This window comes from Protopterus annectens, chromosome 2.part0 (genome assembly GCF_019279795.1).
Source record: "Protopterus annectens isolate FY-2018-M chromosome 2.part0, PAN1.0, whole genome shotgun sequence".
Lineage (NCBI taxonomy): Eukaryota > Metazoa > Chordata > Ceratodontiformes > Protopteridae > Protopterus > Protopterus annectens.
The window spans coordinates 642,089,556-642,110,097 of record NC_056728.1 but is presented as its reverse complement, the minus strand read 5'-3'; the positions used below and the strand labels follow the sequence as shown (position 1 = coordinate 642,110,097).

Here is a 20,542-nt window from a genome sequence, read left to right as displayed (position 1 = left end):
TAGTTTTCAGTATTTTGAGCTTTAGAGATTTTGGTGTCAGTATTTTGAGTTTAGGGATTTTGAAAGTCAATATTTTGAATTGGACATGTGTGTGTCTATGTATGTATAAATATTTGTGTGTGTGTATGTATATATGTGTATAATGTGTGTGTATATATATATATATATATATATATATATATTATATATATATATATATATATATGAGAGAGAGTCTTACCATGTGTTAACATTGATGGTAAATTTGCTGAAAGACAGAATCCACACTTCATTTGCATGTGTTTCATCAGAAAGCATGAAAGTATTCAGTGGTGCGCCTCTCTGTCTGCACGGTTAAGGGAAATTCTCCTCCATTTACATTTACTTGGCTCTCCAAAGAAACTGCGCAAACAACAGCGGTTTTAGGGTTATTAAGTTGCTCTCTGACATCCATACTTACTCCAGAATGAACTGTTCTTAGTAAACTCGATGTAATAAAATGGGCTGCAACTAAATGCTGTTAAGTGTACTACTGTTATCTTTGCTAGACAGGCTCTTCCCGTATTATAGTTTATAGAAATTGTACTCAATACCTAGGAACCTGGGTTTGTCTTCCTCTCTGGACCATCATATGACAATGGTGGTTGGGATACTGTGCATTAGCAAATTGCCAAAGAAAGTTTCATATATGTTTAAACAGTTAATCCCTCCCTTTTACTTGGCATTGATCTGACCAGTTATCAGTTTACAGTGCCCCCTTTAGAATGCATCTAACTAAACATGTCAAATGTTTAGACATCCAGAGGTTCTAACTAAAAACGTGTCCAGTCTAAAGTCCTTGGGCTACTAAAAAATCCTTGTCTTACAAACTTAAATGGAGATAGTCTCCCTCTACCCCATTTGAAGCCCGGTTGTCCTAGACTTCTCTATCTCTGCAGGTCCAATATCACCCGAAGTACTAGAACCAGGGGCCCTAAGTTGTCAACAACAGATAACACGTGGTGGAGGAGTAGGTTTATTTATAACTCAGTGCCTTCCAAATCTCTCTAGAGTAAACTAAACTTTCTCTAGTTGTTAAGCTGTGTGACTCTATTTCCTTGAAGCATAACATGGATGACTAGATGGGTATCTGCAAATTTAGTCCAGGTGTGACTGATATGGCCCACCAAGAGAAAGGAGGATTTGGCAGGATGGATGTTCCTGGCAAGGCATAAATCGTAGTAAGACTTGGTGACCTTGGAACATCTATGAATCTACTCCCCAGAAAACATTAACAGAGCAACTCACTCTGGTGTATGGTGAATACATTAGGCAAATTGCTGACCATTTGCAGTAATAGCATGTTGACTGATTCACAGCACTTTAGTGGTCAAAGGTCAGATTCAGTGCTATTTAATCAGAATGATTGCTGATGGACTTCAAGGTTTGAGGAGCATTTTTTTTTTTTTTTTTTTTTTTTTTTTAATCTGGTGCAGCCTGTACCTTTGTATACCTTTTTTCCAGTTCTTCATTTCCCAGTGTAGTACCTCTTGCCCAACCCCCTTTTATCTTTATGCATTTTTTTTGGGGGGGGAGTGTATATGCATATGGGGTATATACATCCCCCCCCCTAAAAACTGCAATGAGTTAAAGCAGGGTTAAGAGGGACTACACTAGGAAATGGAAGAACTGGAAAAGGTATGTAAAGTGCGTTTTGCACAATATAAAAAGAAACTTCTCTTTGCAGGAAATGCACCATATGAACCCTTTTGAAGACTGCTTTTCTACTGTGAAGCTGGGGATAGTGGTACTTGTTTTAAAAGGAGAATGAAAGGAGCACTGGAATTATAGGATTAAATCCAGTATGTTAAGCAACATGTAAACAGATAAAACAGTTTGGAAGACAGGTAATGCCAGTTAAACTTTTTTGATAGGTTGAAGGTAGTGGGTAGGTGTTGGGTGAAGTTTAACCGAAAAAGTGTAGGTCAGTGATGTGAACTTGATTTAATAGTTGCCATCCTGAGGTGTCTCAGAAGAGTGATGCACTTTGAAAGGTATTAGAATGTCTTGGAGCATTTAAATTAGATTTAAAGGCATCCATAGAGAATTGAAGTGGGATAAATAATTTGAGAAATATTCAAAGTGAATATTAACCGGAGAGGTGCTGTGGTCCTTCCTAGTATTGTTCTTTGGTTAAGTATTCACAGCAGTTAAACCCATCTGCTGGTTCTCTCATAACTTATGCAGGGGTGCATTGGAGGTTGGTATCTGTTACCCAATATAAGGGTATATGCATTGCCCATTGGTGAGACCTTTGGTCCAGGTTGTTCATTTAATTTAAGGAATTCAGGAGTGAGAAATGCAGAATCCTACTTGTGCTTCAAAACTGGGCCTTGGGTTATAGAAGACACGTGGATAGAAGAAAGGCAGAGCATGGTTGGCTGAGGGACCAGTCAGAGTAGGATGAGCTTGAGTGGCTGACGCCTTTGGGATGGTTTTAAGGCATATGTCATTTGTAATACATTATGTTGGCTGGTTGTATTCTCAACTTATAATAGTGAAGTTCGCTCACAATGTCAATGCAGTGTTTCACAGACCAGGGCAAAAGGGGGGAGTAGAATTTAAATATGCATGCTCGATTTCTTGTCTCGAACAATGCAGCAGTTTGAAGACAGCAATTCACCTATAAGATAGATAGGTCTCTTCTCTGGACCTGAAACTGGCCTACTCTGCCACCAGATTTCTCACCAGAAATATGAATGGGCTGATGTAGGTTTCATGAGTAGCTAATGGGCTTTTGAGCTCTCGCCAAGTGTGGAGAATTCCTGGCTGTTGCCCCTGATAGAATGATTGTGGGCATTTAGAGGAGCCATTGACCATGTCCAGAGGAAGTGGTGGTGGGAGGAAAAAGACGGGCAGTGTAAATGTAGGGAGACAAGGCATTTAGGTTGTTTGGTGACCTGTTCCCAAATATTATGATGTTAAGTTGTCTATCTCGCCTTCATTCTTGCTGGATGGGTTCGGAGCCGACCTCGGCTCCGACTCGGCCACTCTAAAGCTCGAGAGTTGGTTCCACCGGCTCGAGGCTCCCCTTATATCCCACAATGCTAGGCGAGAGTTACCTCAGATCTCGTTTGCCGCTACAGCTTCGAGGTTGGTTTTTCTACCGGTTCCTGGTGAGTTTTAGCTTTTTCTATAAAAAGTTACTCTTTTTACCCCTTTTTTAGTTTAATTATTCTTAAATTAGTGTAGTTCATTGAACTTTATCCCCGAACCTAATTTTTCCCGTTTCTTGTTAAAAGAACTTCTAGTTCTTCCCTTGGGCCTTAGGCCTTCCCTTCCCTAGGGAGTGTTTGTGTAGTGTACTACTGTTTATTGTACTTTATTTTTAGTATTTTTACTAAAGTTTGTTATTCTGACAGGGTATAACTGGTGTGTTTGAGTGTGTGTTTGTGTTCACCAGTTAGGCTATGTCTAAAGAAGCAAAGGTCTCCCGATTCAAGAAGTGTGATGCGTGCTGTCAGAAAATGTCTCTGACAGACGCTCACACTTCTTGTGTCTATTGTCTGGGGCCTTTGCACCTGCAGGACTCCTGTGCTGTCTGCCATGGCTTCAGCCCCAGGGTCCTGCAGGAAAGAAAAACAAGCTTATATTGAGAGGCTTGTTGAAGCCTGAGGATTCCCTGTCTGTCTCAACAGGGAAGCCCTCCAAGGCATCGAGGTCTTCGGCTCCGGCTTCTGAGCCGAGACCTCAGGTTGTTCAACCTTTGCCTTTATCGGCTCCGGCTGGAGCCGATAAGACTCAGTCCACAGTTTCTGTGGTTCCTCGCTCCGCCGGAGCCGAGGTTATCGAGGTACCCATGTCGGCTCCGACAAGATCTTCGGAGCCGACAACCAGAAAGAGGTCTAGGTCACCTTCTCTTGGCTCCGTTCATTCGGCTCCAGGATCTCCCTGCTGTCTGAACGGAGCCAAAGGTCTCATTCCTCTAGGTCATCGAGGCTGTCCGATCATGACCTTCAGAGGGTGGTGAGTCGACTACTCAAGTCCGAGGCACTAGCCCAGATGCTTCAGAGCCCGACTCATCAGTCGGTGCCTGTCCCGTCCATCAACTCCTTCCTCCTTGAGTCTCTTGAGTTCGAGCCGGGTCGTGTCGGAACCGAGACTGTGGTCACCTCGAGCCGAGACAATTGTCTTCGGCTCCGCCGTCTGCTCCGCTTTCTTCCATGGAGGAATCTCGGCGCCGGACTTCCCTCGTCGGCTCTGAGGGGTGAGTGGCATCGACCCTTGTCCGACCCCCTCTCCCTCTCGGTGCTTCGGCGCTGGTGAGTTCGGCTCCGACATCGCCTCGGAGCCATCACTGTCGGTGCCGAGGGGTCCTTAGCTCCTCGGAGCGGGGACCTCTGGCTCTGCCTGACAGGGGTGCTTTCGAGGTCATGCGGAGTGTGTTAGAGCCTGGCTCTACTCCACAGTCGGCTCCGTCAGCCCCTCCCTCTATGCTGCCTCAGGGTAAGTCGACTCACTCCCTCATCCCGGACCGCAGAGAGCCAACTCCTCAGGAGCTCCTTTGGGATTTCATCCTCTTCGAGGCCTCTCCTGATTTGGCAGAAGAGCCCCCTCGGAAGAGGAAGTGCAAGAGGAAGCACATTGACTCACCTGAGTCTATCACGTCGGACACAGATCTGGATGATTCTGAGGGTTCCCCCCGTTCCCCTTCTGAAGATGTCTCATTTGCAGACATTCTGGAGATCCTTAAACAGAGGGGAAATTGGCCAGTCCTCAACCCTTCGGAGGACGAATCTGTGTATCTTGAGGCGTTTGGCTCTCGTCCTTCCACCTCCTGGGTGTCCCCCTTCAACCCCCTCATGCAGGTGGTTGCTAAAAAGGCATGGACGGCTCCTGATTCAGTGGACCCCACTCCCAGGAGACCCTCCAAATTCATCACAGCTCCATCAGACAAGGAATTTTTATCAAAAGGAGTCTCTGTGGATGCTATGGTGGTAGCTGCCGCCACAAAGAAGGAACTGGCCGATCCTTCAGTGCCTGTCCATCCACCTAACAAGGAATCTAGGTCCATGGATAGGTACGGAAGCGGATGTTCTCCTCAGCGACATTTACTATGCGTTTGCTGAATTACCTGTGCCATTTCACTCGTCTTCAAAGGGACTTGATCAAAGAAGCGAGTGAAATGCTGAAGGACCCTACAGCTGCGGGTTTCCAAGAGAAAATGAACACGCAGCTGGCTATCCTTAATTCTATCTCCAACTCCTCCATGCCTCCTCTCTTATGCGGCCGATGGAGCGAGCAGAGTCAGGAACAGGGTAGCCTTACGTAGGCACGCCTGGATGCGGCTATGCAATTTTATGAACCTTTCAAGACGTCTTTCACGAACTCCCCTTTTGATGGATCATCTCTTTTTGGTCCACAAGTGAAAGAGACCCTGACTAGGTGCGAGACTGATGGCAAAACCCTTTCTGCCGTCGGAGTCCGTTTTCTACTCCTTCTAGGCCTTACCCCAAAGGCCAGAAGGGGAAAGATGTGGTTCCGTAAACAATCTCAAGGGACTTCGCCTGACGACAGAGTCGGTTCCCGCCAGAGGCAGAGGGGTAACAACAATGGTAGACGCCGCCCTAGAGGCAGAGGGGTCCGCAGAACCAGGGCAATCGAAGAAACGCCCTCCGATAAGCCCTTTCAGCATCCCTGAGGTGTTGCCCGACTGCCCATCTTCGAGGCAGTCGGGAAGATTGTCACTGTACCGAAGCCTGGCTATCCTTGACACAAGACAAATGGGTACAGTCCATTTCCGAAGGTTATTCTATTCCCTTTCTTCGCTTTCCAAATCAGTCAAAAAATCCCTTCCAGATGTTCCACCCGCTCAAAGGGATATAGCAGCTTTGGAAATTTCAAAACTGCTTGCAAAAGAGCTATTCAGCCAGTGCCAGCAGACCAACTAGGATCCGGAATCTACTCAAGGTTCTTTTTAGTTCCAAAGAAAACAGGGACTGGAGACCAATTTTGGATCTCAGTATCTTGAACAGATCGGTCAAGAAAACAAGATTTCGATGGTCACGCTGCAATCCATTCTTCCCCTATTGGGAAAGGAAACTGGATGTGCTCTATAGACCTTCAGGACGCGTACTATCACATAAAATGAACAGGCGCTCCAGAAGATTCCTCCGCTTCAGGCTGGGAACCAGTCATTTTCAATTCAGGGCCCTGCCCTTTGGTCTCACCACTGCCCCGGGTGTTTACCAAATGCATGACAGTGGTAGCTTCTCACCTGAGACGACAAGGATTCCAGGTGTTTCCATATTTGGACGACTGGCTCCTCACAGCTCCCACCAAGCATCTCCTTCTGATGGCCAGAGATTACACTTTTCGCGTCTGTCAAAACTGGGTATCTCAATAAATTGCGAAAAGTCTGTTTTGTCGCCTTGTCGTACTATTACCTACATAGGCGCAAATTTAGATACTGTAAACATGTCTGCAACACTAACGAACCAAAGGATATCAGACATTCAAAAATTAGTATCACTACTTCTCAACAACAACAGAGCCAAAGCCAGGTTAGTTCTAAAGGTGTTGGGAATCATGGCAGCGCCATACCTCTCCTTCCATTGGCCAGATACCACATGCGGATCCTTCAGTGGATGCTTTTTTCTCAATGGTCATACCAGGAACTTCCAATGTCTCACACCATTATGATCACGCAAGCGTGCAAAAAGCATCTCATGTGGTGGATGTCTTCCCCCCAGCTCCTGTTGGGGAGACCATTTGTTCCACCTCCTCCGGTTGCTACTCTGACAACGGATGCCTCCCTGATCGGGTGGGGGGGGCATTATCAGGCAGGACAGTCCAGGGCACATGGCAACCAAACGAATGCCACTTGCACATAAATGTTCTGGAGATGAGAGCAGTGCTTTTAGCGTTGCAAGCCCTTCAAGACTCTCTTCCTTTGGGAACGATTGCAATCCAGACAGACAATATGTCTGTAGTGTGGTACATCAACAAACAAGGTGGAACCAGATCATACCCCCTGTGTCGAGAAGCACTCAGACTGTGGCAATGGGCGATTTCTTCTCAGCGTTTTCTGATAGCAACGCACATCCCCGGGAAGTCCAATCACATTGCGGACAAGTTGAGCAGAGCTATTCTCATGCCTCACGAGTGGTCTCTGAAAGACTCTGTAGTGAGAGATTTTTCTCAAGTGGGGTCAGCCTTGCTGCGATCTTTTTGCTACTCCCCAAAACAGCAAGTGCAGAGAATACTTCACTCTATTCCCTTTACCAGGCCAACCCAGCAGGGACGCTTAGTCCAAGTTTGGCCCGGGGACTTCTGTATGCATTTCCTCCTTTCCCACTGATCTCTCAAGTAATACAGAAAGCTATCGCTCAGAAGGCCTCATTGATCCTCATTGCTCCTTACTGGCCTCGGCAAGTGTGGTTCCCCTTTCTACATCGATTTCTTTTGGAGCGACCGTGGAATCTGGACCTAGTTCCAGATCTTTTGATCCATCAGTCGGGTCAGTTTCATCGCCCTCCCCTCTCTGAACCTCACTGCTTGGTTCCTCCACTTCCAACCGTAGCCAGGCTTCCTCAACTATCTCACTCTGTTAGAGATATTTTGATAGCTTCCCATAAATCTTCCACTCGAAGATTTATTTGAGTAAGTGGAAACGCTTTTCATATTGGGCACAAGGAAAGGACATAGATCCTTTCACCGCTTCCATCCAACTAGTCCTTGATTTTCTTGCTGAACTTTTCCATGCAGGTTCATCTCCATCTACTCTTAAGGTTCAATTGGCAGCTATTTCTAATTTCCATGTGGGTATTTCTGAATCTGCCCTAATGTCCCACAAACTCTGCAAAGCCTTTTGAAAGGAGTTTTTCTTCTCAGACCTCCTGTAAGAAATCCTCCCTCTCCTTGGGACCTAAATTTAGTTCTTGCTTCTTTGATTCTTTCCCCTTTCAACCTGCAGCTTCATGTTCTTTAAAGTTATTATCATGGAAAACCCTCTTTCTGGTGGCTATCACATCAGCTAGAAGAATTTCAGAACTTCAAGCACTCAGTTGTCGCTCTCCTTACCTTTGTGTTCCATAAGGACAGAGTTTCCTTACGAACTAACCCGTCCTTTTTGCCTAAGGTGGTTTCAACATCAAATCTAAACCAGTGCATTGACCTCCCTGTCTTTTTCCGGAGTATTCAAATAGGTCTGAACAAAAATTACACTGTCTGGATGTTCATCGTCAATTAAGGTACTACTTGGACAGGACGAAACAATTCAGAAAATCTGATCAACTGTTTGTCTCCTATGCGGAAAGCAGAAAGGGACTTCCAGTTTCAAAGGTATCTTTATCCAGATGGCTAACGTCTCTGATTACCCTTGTTTATGAGATTAGACACCACAAACTGCCTAATAAGCCTAAAGCACATTCCACCAGAGCTTTGGCTACTTCTCTAGCCTTCCAAGACAGACTGCCTATTGACACCATTTGTGCAGCGGCTACTTGGGCTACTCCTCACACTTTTATTTCCCATTATAAGTTGGATTTAGCTTCTAGGCATAGAGCTAATTTTGGTTCCACTGTTCTCAGGAGTCTGTTCCGTTAGGCCACCCGGGACAAGGTGCTAGGGACGCGGTCCCATCCAGCAAGAATGAAGGCGAGATAGACAACTTAACATATAGAAGTTATGTTCTTACCATAACGTTCCATGTTAGTTGTCTTCTTCTCGCCTTCTTCTTGCGTCCCACCCTCCTTCCCCCTGGCCTGGACAGACCTAGAGGAGTTGTGACCGTGACCTCTCTTTCTACCACCTCTTTCTTAGCTATATGCTATTATGCATATTTCTTGTTTCAGGATGTAGGTCACCCTTCTTCTTCCTGTTAGAGGTGGATTCTGTTTTTACAGTTATACTGTTTCTGTTATAAGCTGGGGTTAGCTTACAAACGAGATCTGAGGTAACTCTCGCCTAGCATTGTGGGATATAAGGGGAGCCTCGAGCCGGTGGAACCAACTCTCGAGCTTTAGAGTGGCCAAGTCGGAGCCGAGGTCGGCTCCGAACCCATCCAGCAAGAAGAAGGCGAGAAGAAGACAACTAACATGGAACGTTATGGTAAGAACATAACTTCTATTTTTGATGCAGGTATTTGCCTACTGTTTTAAGGTAGGTGTGCAGTTCGTTAGCAGGGATATGCTGCTTGTTGCAAGCTAGTTATCCATTGCATACAGTAGACTGATGAATAAGCATGTAAGTAGTTGCATATCTGTATTTATTAAAGTGCTTCATTGTGGCTTTTATTTTATTTTTATTTTTTTAGGCTATAGATGGAAAACCAATTAAAGTTGAACAAGCAACTAAACCCACTGGCAGTAGCAGACGCCCACCACCGAGAAGTTATGGTCCTCCAAGGGGGTTTAGAGGTGGGAGAGGAGGCTTTAGAGGACCACCTCATAGAGGTAATTTTTTATTGTCTTTCCACAGTGTAAAAGAAAAAAAAAGTGCTTGCTAATGTGCATTTGGTAAGAAGTGTATTTAGTATTGTGTTACCTAGCCCTTACACTGGAATCCCATACATTTTTTTTTAAGTTGTTTGAAGGCCTCTGAATAAAGGCACTGGAACTTCTTTTATGATGCTCATCTTCGTATTCAGGATATCTGTATAGTGAATCAAAGTTTTGGTGTTTGAGTAGTCGTGTAGGCAGTTATGATCCTGTATTGCAGCTTAAAAAAAAAATTCCTTAGTTAGTCCCATTTGCTCACCCAATGTTTCTGACTAAGTACTTTGCAGGGAATTTTTTTAGTCTGCCAGTTCATTACACTCCCAAAATGTATATTCCTATGTATATACCTGCCCCCCCCATCACACCTCCAAATATTTGCCATCTTCCTGAAGAAAAAAATTATCTGGAGTCTGTTGGGTTATAAAAATACCTATTAAATACTTCCAAGCAAAAATCCTAAATCATCTGGACTTTTACATATTTGGAAACCATGCATATATTCTCCCATTGTTTCCTTGTGAATTGCTTGCTTATCTAGTCTTTTCCCAGTTTTTTTTTTTTTTTTTTTTTTTTCTAACATCCTTTGATTCTTATGGTTATTGTACAGTATTTTATATGCCATACTGATTATCTTTTTTTATTTTAATGGCAGCCTCTGTTCTAGATTCAGCTAAAAGCTCTACCAGAGCAGATGGGGGATCCAGGATTCCCCTGTCCCCGTCTCCCTGCTTACACTTGTGACATCAGTCCCTGATATATGGAAGGCAGTCTCCAGCTTGCATTGCAAATTTCCTTTTGGCCTCTTCCAGTTTTAGTACTTTTTCTCCCTCCGGCCACTTGCTTCCAATACCTTGATTCCCCCGCCAGCTCTCTCTAGTAAACACCACCCCACCCTGCCTACACTCTGCATCCACAGCTGTAGTCATCCCCATTTGCAAAGTCTTTTATCTTCATTCTCACATTGGCTTTTTTCCTAGAACATCCACTGCTACCCCAGGAGTATAACATTCTGTATGGCTATCATTATTCTCCCCAAGGATGTGCATCTAAAATTCCACTCATTTCCTGAATTTCTTTGTTTTATTTTCATCTTCCATCTTTATTTATAACTTTCTGCTTGCATTATGTACATAAGCCCCAGTTGTACAGCTTCAAAACATTCCCTCAAATCAGGCACTCACAAACCACCGGTCTTTCCTGGAAGGATCAACCAATCCTGTCCCACCCCTGCCTCTACAAGATAAAATCCCTCCGCTCTCTTAATTTACTGTCCACAACTTCTCCAGGTGACAAAAACATGCCTGACCTGTATTACTAAATCCAAAGGGAGTAAAAACATTTTCATTACATATATTGTCCATCCATATCCGTAAACAAGAGCCTCCAGCCTTTCAGTCCTTAACACTTGTCTGTTTTCCTAGTCTCTTGTATGTTCATAGGCAAGTACTAGGCTAGCTGCACTTTGTGAACTATTTTAAGCCTAGCCAGTTTCTGTTTTTGATCTCAAAGTAATGTATCCGGCTTTATTATAAATTGGCCTTGCCCATTCCATGGTCTTGAATTGTATATTATCCCTAATGAGAAAACTGGGATCATACCATAGATAATTTGAGGGGGCCCATGCACTGAATAAAGCATTTAGGAGCTGCCTCTTCCCACACATCCCCAACTGTCAGAACAGAATCCTTTCCAGTCCATGCTCCTAAGTACTTCATTTTATTATGTCCGCATAAATATGGGTACTACTAAGCCAATTCATGTGTGAATACAGTTTTACATCTATAACCTTTCTTCCATCCTCATCAGTTTTGTCCCAAAAAGACTTGAATATGCCTCAAAATGCTCCACAGCACTGTTCTTCTGGTTCCATCAGAGAGACGGTCAACATCAACTATATCCTTGAATTTCTGTGTCCTCTGTTTTCCTCGCCAGTTTCTCTAAATGTAATGCAGACTACAAAAAGGAAAAGAGGACACCTCTGCCCATACGCAGCATACCACAGAGGAACCCCCACATAGCCACGCAATTAACCATGTTATTGTATTTGGTAATGCAAATGCCTTCATTGCCCTGCTCATGAATTCCCAGCTTCATCTATCAAATGCTTTCTGTGCTTCAAGACTCAACAACAGCAGTTATATTTTCTTACATTCTGCTTCCCTTGTATTTGTTCCTGCTGTTTTTAATTAAATGTTGTGAAATGATTACTTTCCCTACATAAAACTGCATTGATCCATGTCTGTCAATGTTGGCACCACCTTTGCCATTCTTTCAACTATTAGAGACATAAGCACTTTATAATTGTGGTTAAAAATTGAAATGGGCTTATATAAAGCAGAGTCTGATGAGACTTTATCATTTTTAGGTATTCTAGCCACCACAAATTACTTCTAGGATATTGGAGATTCCCTTCCTTTTTAAAGTGCTGGTTAAACAACCTTCCAGCTCTTTATCACTTTCTTCCCTCCTAGCTTCCAAGCTTCCACAGCAGTACCATCAATTCTTGGAGGAGATGCAGCATTCCTTGATGTCAGGGGGAGAGTTACCTTCCACCCTAAAACTGAAGACCGTATGTTTAATCCTATCTTTTTGATTTATATTTTCAGTACTATTGCATCATAATCTAACCAAATGTTTATCATACTTTTAGTTTCTTGTATCTCGAAGTAGCTGTCATGGTAACTGTCATCGACCTGATTTTTTTTTTCTATCCTCCTCCCAGGTTTTGGGGCTCTTCATATCTAAACTATGCCATATTGTAAAGTTATTTTACAATTAGTGTAAGTGCTGTGTCTCACTGACTGTTTAGTTGGGTTACAGAAACTAACAGTGCTACTATAAATGATTTCTCTGATCTGTGCTTAGTGTATGCTGTTTAAGGCCATGTGTGATTTACATTCTTCAGTGCAAAACAGGTGAAAAAATGTGGCTCTAAATATTCAGTTAAGACACAACTTCAGCTTGTCCCACATGCTGCTAACATGTTCTGACCTTCCCTCACCTCCTTGTTAGTTGCCAAGTTTTTATTTCGATTCATTACTACTGACTTGTCAAAATAAAAGACTCTTCTCCTTAAGAGATCTGGTTGCTACAGCCACACAGGCATTAAGACTGCTTAGCGTATAGGTTTTGCTACTGTGCTAAGAACCCTCCTGTAGCCCGTAGTGCATCACAGCACCTAGTCTCTTCAGGTCTTAATTTTGCAGCTATCCAAGTGAAACAATAATCCCACATTAACTTTAAGAAGGTACTTTGGCTCAGAATGGACTACTCTTACATCTTTGTGTGGCAAGCTGTTTTTTTTACTTGTAATTTCCTCGAAATTCCTTTCTCCCCGTCTGGGCTTCAACCCACCTTTACAGCATTATTGCCCTTTGGTAAAGAACATGTACACCTTTCTTCCTAATTTAAGGCAATTTATTTTCCCTGTTTCCCTTTAAGGTTGTTTGGGTGGTTGCCCAGTTATCAGAACAGGATAAGTGTCCTTATGAGGAGAGACTCATTAGGACTGGTGTAATGATTTAAATGTGTGATTTGTTTGAGTGAAACTACAGAGTGATATCCTCCTATTCCTATGTTGCAGTATTCTAAGTGTGGGATTTCTTGCCCTCAGGCGACTTGTACGTCCGCTTCTATAGAAAAGCCATTGGCTTCTGTACAAAAGCTTCAGATTGGCTGCTGTAGTGTGCGTGGGGTGGCGCACACAGGGCCATAAGCCAAGGGCCTTAAATGTGACGTCTGCACACACAATGCTCAGAACTTTTCAGCCGCAGACTACATTTGCATCGTACAATCGCTTCTTCATAGATGTCACATCTTAAAGATAAGTAGCCCGTTGGGTTTCAAACTTTCTTATTTTTGATGATTGTTATAGCCAATGCTTAGTTGTAGCCTTTAGCTGATGTCAGGAAAAAAGGGAGGCTGCCAATACGGGCGCCAGATACCACACAAGGACGTACATGACAGGTGTGTTTTTTTGCCTATGCCGGGAACACCATCACTCCTCCTGTGCTATTTGTCAATCGTTTGTGCCCAAGACCTTGCGCAGCCGTCTAGCCGTGTTAAATATCTACCTCGAGAACCAATGCCTCAAACGGTTAGCCCTTAGGATGGATCCTGCATTGGAGGCCGCACCTGAACCTTCATGCAAAAAGGCCAAATTTCCTAGGCCTTCTTCACCTCCCGCTCCATTAAACCGATGCACCGCCAACTGCCGATCTAGGGGCTGAGGAGTGCTCAGAGGATCTGTCAACTGCAGCAACGTCCCTCGAGGAAGCCGTTTCACAGCCGACGACCAGCGCGTCCACAGAACTCACTCGGACATAGACACCCGTCGAGGTAGAGGGGGAACCAGTTTTGGTGGTACTTCGGCAGGAATCCAGACTTTGGATGTGCTAATCTCCAGACACGACACCAGGCCACACTCTACTTCCTCTCCAGTCAAAAAGAAGCAGGAAACTATAAACATACCACCTCTTCTTCAGAAGTCACATCAGATTAGCAGGCCTTCACTTCCTCTCTTGCATGCCTTCATGACCCTTGGGGCTTCAGCCTCAGCCACTTCTACCCTGCCTCTTCTGAGCCCTAGGCCTGTCTCTGCGTTCCCCCCCCCCCCAATCCATTACCCCTCAGGTCAGGGAAGAAGAACATGACTCTTCTTTCTCTTCATCCGAGGAGTCTATTTCTTATGTTTTCAAGATTGCCTTCCCCCAGAAATATTACTCTCCGGATGAGGAATCTATGCAGGGGGGGCTCTTCCCCCTGAGGAAATTACTTTTGGTGATACCACCACCAAGATGAAGGATTACTTTAAATGGGACACTTCCCAAATGACTGCCACCCAAAAAAGATACTTTAAACTGCTGCAAGTGGAATCCCCCTCCCTTCAGCAGTTTCCCCTGTTTCTGCCTGTTTACTTGGATGCCTTCAACGTGGCTTTTAAGGCCCCTGACTCCCAGCCTCTGGCCCCTAAGCATCCTGACCACTTCTATAAAGTACCAGAGGACCACCCTTGGCGGACCCAGCTGTTATTGCCACCACAGCAGATAAGCAATCTAGACTGCTGCCTTCTGCTTCCCTACTACCCACTGACAAAGACGGTAAGTACATGGATAGGATGGGGAAGGTGTACAATTCTTCTACTTTGGCTTTCAGAGCCATAAGGTATCGGACCCACATGACCAATATGCATTAGACTTGTCTCTCAAGCCTCCTCCATGCTGGTTTCCTTGCCTGACAGTCCCAGCAAGACTGACATCTCATCCAATCTTTCCTTGGCCCAACAGGTAGCCAGACACTCCATAAGGTGCAGCTATGATGTTGCAGAAGCCTCCGACACATGTTCATGTGTCACTGTTGCAGTCATCACACTTGGGTTATCCTGCCAGGGGTAGCCTTCAGTCGGCCCGAATACCAGAGGCTTAGTATTTCTGTGTCGGTTGCTGTCACTCCAGGACTGATGTCAGGTCATCACTGGTATAAAATCTGGCAGCTGATGCCATTACATCAGTCTTTATTGCCGAGGAGCCTGAAGCAGAAGCAGGTTGCACGAGTGCCGGTCGGCCGCTACCTGAGCTTTCATTTTCAAATTGAAGATGAAGTCTACTAAAGCTAAGTACTCTGCTGGGTATCCTATTTTCTTTCTCTAACCGATGTCAGAAAAAGTTAACTGTTGTCTCACCTGTGGAAAGCAAATACCACATCGAGACTTCCATTCCTACTGCATCACCTGTTTAGGCCCAGACCACGACGTCCCTCGCTGTCACTTTTGTGCTTTGTTCAACACCAGAATTTTACGTCGTCGGGCCCTTATTGTTGCTAAAGACAGACCTCATGTGTCCAAAACTGCCGACGCTTCCGTTAAGCTAGTCGTCGGTTCTCCGGTCCTCCGGGAGGTGTATGCACAGCCCCTGATGCCTTTTGTGGATTCGCATGCTGCTACCGAGACGAGTCCGGTAAGACTCTTCGACTAAGGATCCTGTGGATGTCTCTACTTTGGATGGGTCCAGAGACGCTGAGCAGTTACCGGCTTCTGAGGAAGTTCTTCGCACTACCGGTACTAGACACAAACGGACTTTTCACGTCTTCAGTTCTTTCTAAAACTACCGAGATGTTCTTCATTCCACATTGCTGCAGTCCTAACCATTGGGGTAGTCCGCTGTCCAGTCGGCCCGAATACCAAAGTATATGGCTGACGTCGGTCAAGGCGCATTAGACTGATGTCAGGACGTCAGGGTACTAATGCGCATGACCGACGTCATATCCCCAGTCTTTTTTGCCGCATGGTCCGATGCAGAAGCAGTTTTGCGAGTGCAGGTTGGCGTTCTGAAATTTTCTGAAGTCAGAGTTTCAGACCGAATCAAAGTTGGCTAAGTACCCCGTTGGGGAACATTTTGGTTTTTTCTTGCCTCAGTATTTAACCGGATGTCAGAAAAAGTGAATAACTGTATTTCTTGTGGGAAACAGATACCTCATAGGGATTACCATACTTTGTGTATACCTTGTTTAGGGCCTGAGCACGACGTTGTTGGATGCCGCTCTTGTGCTAGATTTAACAAACGCACTATTAAGAGAAGGTTAGACTGTGCCAGGTTAGTGTTTGGGAAGCGTTGTAATTATAAAATGCCGCCGGATGCTCCGGCCGCTCCAAAAGCGCAAGGACAAAGCAGCAAAGCCTAGGGTTGAAGAACCGGCAGTTCCGGACGTCGGTTCTTTAGAAGGCTTAGTGGAGCCAGAAGTTTTGCCAGGAGTTTCTGGGGAGTCTCAGGCAGAGACTTTACTGTTACAGGATGTGCCCTCTCAGGAGGTAGGCCAGGCTGAGGGGCTTCTCAGGTAACTGTTCTTCCCTCTCTTCCTAAGGTAGTTAGAGCCTCTCCTTCTGTTTCCAAGACTTCTTTGAGAGGTAGGCCAAGTTTAGCTTCAGTGGGGGCTTCTCCTAGCACTTCAGGTTCTGTGCCTAAGAAACATATGCTTAAAATGGCAGAGGATTTGATTACTATGATTAGAGGTTCTATGCCCCCTCCTGATAAGAGGCCTAGGGTGGAGCCTGAGTTTGAGAGTTTTGAACAGTGTTCAGAGGCTTCTGAGTCTTCGGCTGAAGACTTGCAGGAGTTTCCTCATTATTCTGATTCTGATGTGGATGATTCCACTCCTTCAGCTTCTCCTCCTGAGGATTTTTCATTTTCAGAGACTCTGCATTCCATGAGGGAGCATTTTAAATGGGAAGGCCAAGATTTCTCTGATTCCAGGAAGAGGCTTAGGGAATTTTGTTTTACCCCAGCATAGGCCCTTAGCTATACCTCCTGTGTTGAATGTGGTGGAAGATGTTTTTGCAGAGGCTTCCCTGAACCCTGATTCTTTGCCTCCTGCCCTGTTAAACCTGATAGGTACTATAGGGTGCCTGAAGCTCATAAGTATCTTTTAAGAGTCCTAGGGCAGACCCAGAAATTGTTTCTCAGGGGCCTAAGGGTGTTAAGGCCTCGGTTGTTAAAAATCCTGTTCCCTCTGATAAAGAGGCAAGGGCTTTGGATAGATGGGGAAAGAAAGTATATACTTCTTCCACTTTAGCCATGAGGGCGTTGAATTGTCAGTTTCACATGCTAAAATATCAAAATTATCTCCTTTCACAATTGAAATCTAAGGTGGATGCTCTCGCGGAAGGTATTGAGTGTAAAGAGTTGCTGGATTTAGTTCATGTGTCTGAACAAGTGGGTAAGCATTCTTTGCAATGTGGTTTTGATGCTGTGCAGGCCTCCTCGAGGGTGGCTGCCACTGGTTCTGTTCTTCGCAGGCACGCTTGGTTGAGGGATCAGAATTTAGCTGAGCATGTTAAGACAAGGATTTTGGATGCTCCTTTACAGTCTGATGTGTTGTTTGGTTCGCCTGTGGAAGCAGTTTTAAAGAAAATGGAGGACAAGGCTAAATCTATGCAGACTGTTAAAGATTTTTTGCAGGTGCAGCCTCCAAAGTTTAGCAGAAATTGGCCTACTAAGGGATGGACATATCCTGCTTATGATTCCCAGTCTAGGGGTAGGTCTAGACGTGGTAGGGGCAGAGCTCAAGGTTCTTTTAGGCCTAGAACAGGGAGTTCTCCTGCTCAGACTTCTGGTGAGGGCAGGGTCAGTCCTTTCGTAAACAGACCCAATGACCTGCCTTTTCAGCTGCCAGTTCATTCTCGTCTGGCAGCTCCTTTGGGAGGAAGACTGTCTCTTTTCAAAGAAAATTGGGATTTAATTACTCAAGACAGATGGGTTTTGGATATCATTCACCACGGTTACAGGTTTTATTTCCATACCTTGCCCCCTTTCAAAGGCATGCCAGACGTTCCTCCTCCACAAAGGAAAGAGGCTCACAAGCAAATTTCTCTGTTACTGCAAATAGGGGCCATTCAGCCAGTCCCTGTACCAGAAAGGGGCCTAGGATTTTATTCTCGCCTGTTCCTAGTACCAAAGAAGGGGAACACGTGGAGACCAATTTTGGATTTATCTATCCTCAACACTTATCTGGACATTCCCAAGTTCAAAATGTTGACGTTACAACAGCCTTTACCTCTGCTGGGCAAAGATCACTGGATGGTAACTTTAGATCTCAAGGAAGCTTACCTTCATGTGCCTATAAGACTAAGTTGCAGAAAGTATCTGCTCGAGCTGGAAATTCTCATTATCAGTTCTCTGCATTGCCCTTTGGCTTATCTACTGCCCAGAGTATTCACAAAGGTTCTGGCTCCAGTGATAGCTTACTTCAGGCTAAAAGGAATTCAAATCTATCCTTATTTGGACGACTGCCTGATTCTGGCTCAAGAAAAGGAAGACCTTCTACAGCATTTGGAATATGTCATAGCAGTGCTAAGATGCCTAGGGTATTCTGTGAACGAAATAAAGTCCAGTCTAGTACCCTCTCAAGACATGTGCTTTCTGGGTGTGAGACTGAATACAGCAGCCCAGATGGCCTTTTTAACCCCGGACAAACAAAAGAATCTTTCCAGTTACTTCCATCAATTATCTTCAGTCCGGGCTGACTGCAAGGACAGTCCTTCAAGCCTTAGGGTTCATGGCATCTTGTATTCTGGTGCTTCCCAATGCCAAACTGCATATGAGGAAGCTGCAATGGTATCTCAAAAATGTATGGACACAGCACTGCCAGGATTTGGACACTGTCATTCAAATAATACCTTGCATTCAAAAAGAATTTTTGTGGTGGGCTCAGGAATGTCACCTAAACAAGGGACTCTCTGTGACCCGGCCAGAGGCGAGTCAGATTTTAACGACAGATGCCTCTGACATTGCTTGGGGAGCTCATCTAAATGGAAAGTGGATACAAGACAAGTGGCCTGCCAGACTTCAGCATCTACATATCAACATGAAGGAGATGTTAGCAGTCCAGTTTGCATTAATGGCTTTCAAGGAGTTACTTCTTCCAGGGCAGGTGTTGATTCTAACAGACAACACAACTGTCATGTGGTACATCAACAAACAAGGGGAACACATTCTTATCCTCTATGCAGGCAAGCAATGATTTTATGGGAAACTGCGCCAGCTTGCAACTAACTCTACAGGCAAGGTTTCTGCCGAGCACAGAACTCCTTAGCAGATGTATTAAGCAGACAAATCATGGATCCCCACGAGTGGAAACTGGATCTTCATGTATTTCAGAAATTGACAGTGTCATGGGGAACTCCAGACATAGATCTGTTCGCTTCTCCACTAAACCACCAGCTGCCAAAGTTTTGCACAAAGGGGTTTCATCACACAGCTTGGAAAGTGGATGCTCTTTCTTTCAGTTGGAAAAATCTTCATGTGTATGCCTTTCCACCTCTGCCTCTTCTTCCAAAGGTGCTCCTAAAGGTCAGACAAGACAAGCCAAGGATGATTTTAATAGCTCCAGATTGGCCTCGCAACACTGGTACCCACTACTAAGGAGTCTGGTAAGGAAGCCTCCATGGCCTTTGCCTTTGATTCCACATCTGTTATCTCAGAAGGACGGTCACCTGCTCAATGTCAAGCTTCACTCTCTTCATCTAACAGCCTGGCATATTCTGTTCTGAAACACAGCAGGTCTCAACTTCCTCAACAAGTTTTAAATGTGATTATGGAAGCCAGAAGACCTAGTACAAGGAAGGTGTACGCAGAAAAATGGAAGAGATTTTATTTTGGAGTGCAGCAAAGAATTTGGAGATTTCTGAGCCTAATTTGAGTGTGGCTCTTCAATATCTTACTGAGTTATTGGACAAAGGTTTGTCCTTCTCTTCCATTAAGATTCATGCTGCAGCAATTTCAGCTCACTATCATTGTGACCCACCATTGTTTTCGCATCCTTTGTTCAAGCAGTTTCTTAGAGGGGCAAAGAATATAAGACCCCCACGTAGAGCTCCTACTCCTGCTTGGGATCTCAATTTTGTGTTGGAAAAACTTACTCTACAACCTTTTGAGCCTGCGGCTACTGCTAAATTGAAATACTTGTCATGGAAGACTGCTTTTTTGTTGGCTATTACTTCTGCAAGAAGGGTTTCTGAGTTGCAGGCCCTTATGGCAGTAGAGCCCTTTTTGATTTTCCATAAGGATAGGGTATCATTACGTACTAATCCTTCCTTTATGCCTAAGGTGGTTTCTAGTGTGGCTTTAAACCAAACTATTCATTTGCCTACTTTCTATGCAGATCCCCAAAATAAGGGGGAAAAGATTTTGCACACTTTAGATGTACATAGGCAGTTGCGTTATTATTTGAGCAGGACTAAGGATTTCAGGCAGTCTCAGCAGTTGTTTGTTTCTTTTGCTTTGAGTTCTCAGGGCAAGCCTGTGTCTTAGCAAACTATTTCTAAGTGGATTGGGTTTTGCATTTCATTTTGTTATTCCCATCATGGCAAGGAGATTCCAGCTGGGATTAGGCCTCATTCCACTAGGGCTACTGCCACTTCAACAGCATTTCTGGAGGCAGCTACTTGGAGTTCAGTGCATACTTTCTCTAAGCATTACCATCTTCCTCTCTACTCTAAATCTAGGGCTGGTTTTGCCACAGCTATTTTGCAAGGCATGTTGACAGCTCCTGCTTCCTTATGATTTGCCAGCCTCCCTTAACTCTGCTTTGGG

At 44.7% G+C, this 20,542-nt stretch overlaps 1 protein-coding gene across 1 annotated transcript in view; it reads left to right on the top strand.

Annotated features, from left to right (window-relative positions):
* The window catches only part of LOC122793180 (RNA binding motif protein, X-linked-like-1), a gene marked incomplete in the record, with an annotated part of 533,482 nt that overhangs the window by 163,588 nt on the left and 349,352 nt on the right, over window positions 1–20,542 (top strand). The window contains 1 exon segment of the mRNA XM_044061002.1: window positions 9,275–9,413. Coding sequence (XP_043916937.1) covers window positions 9,275–9,413 — 139 coding nt within the window.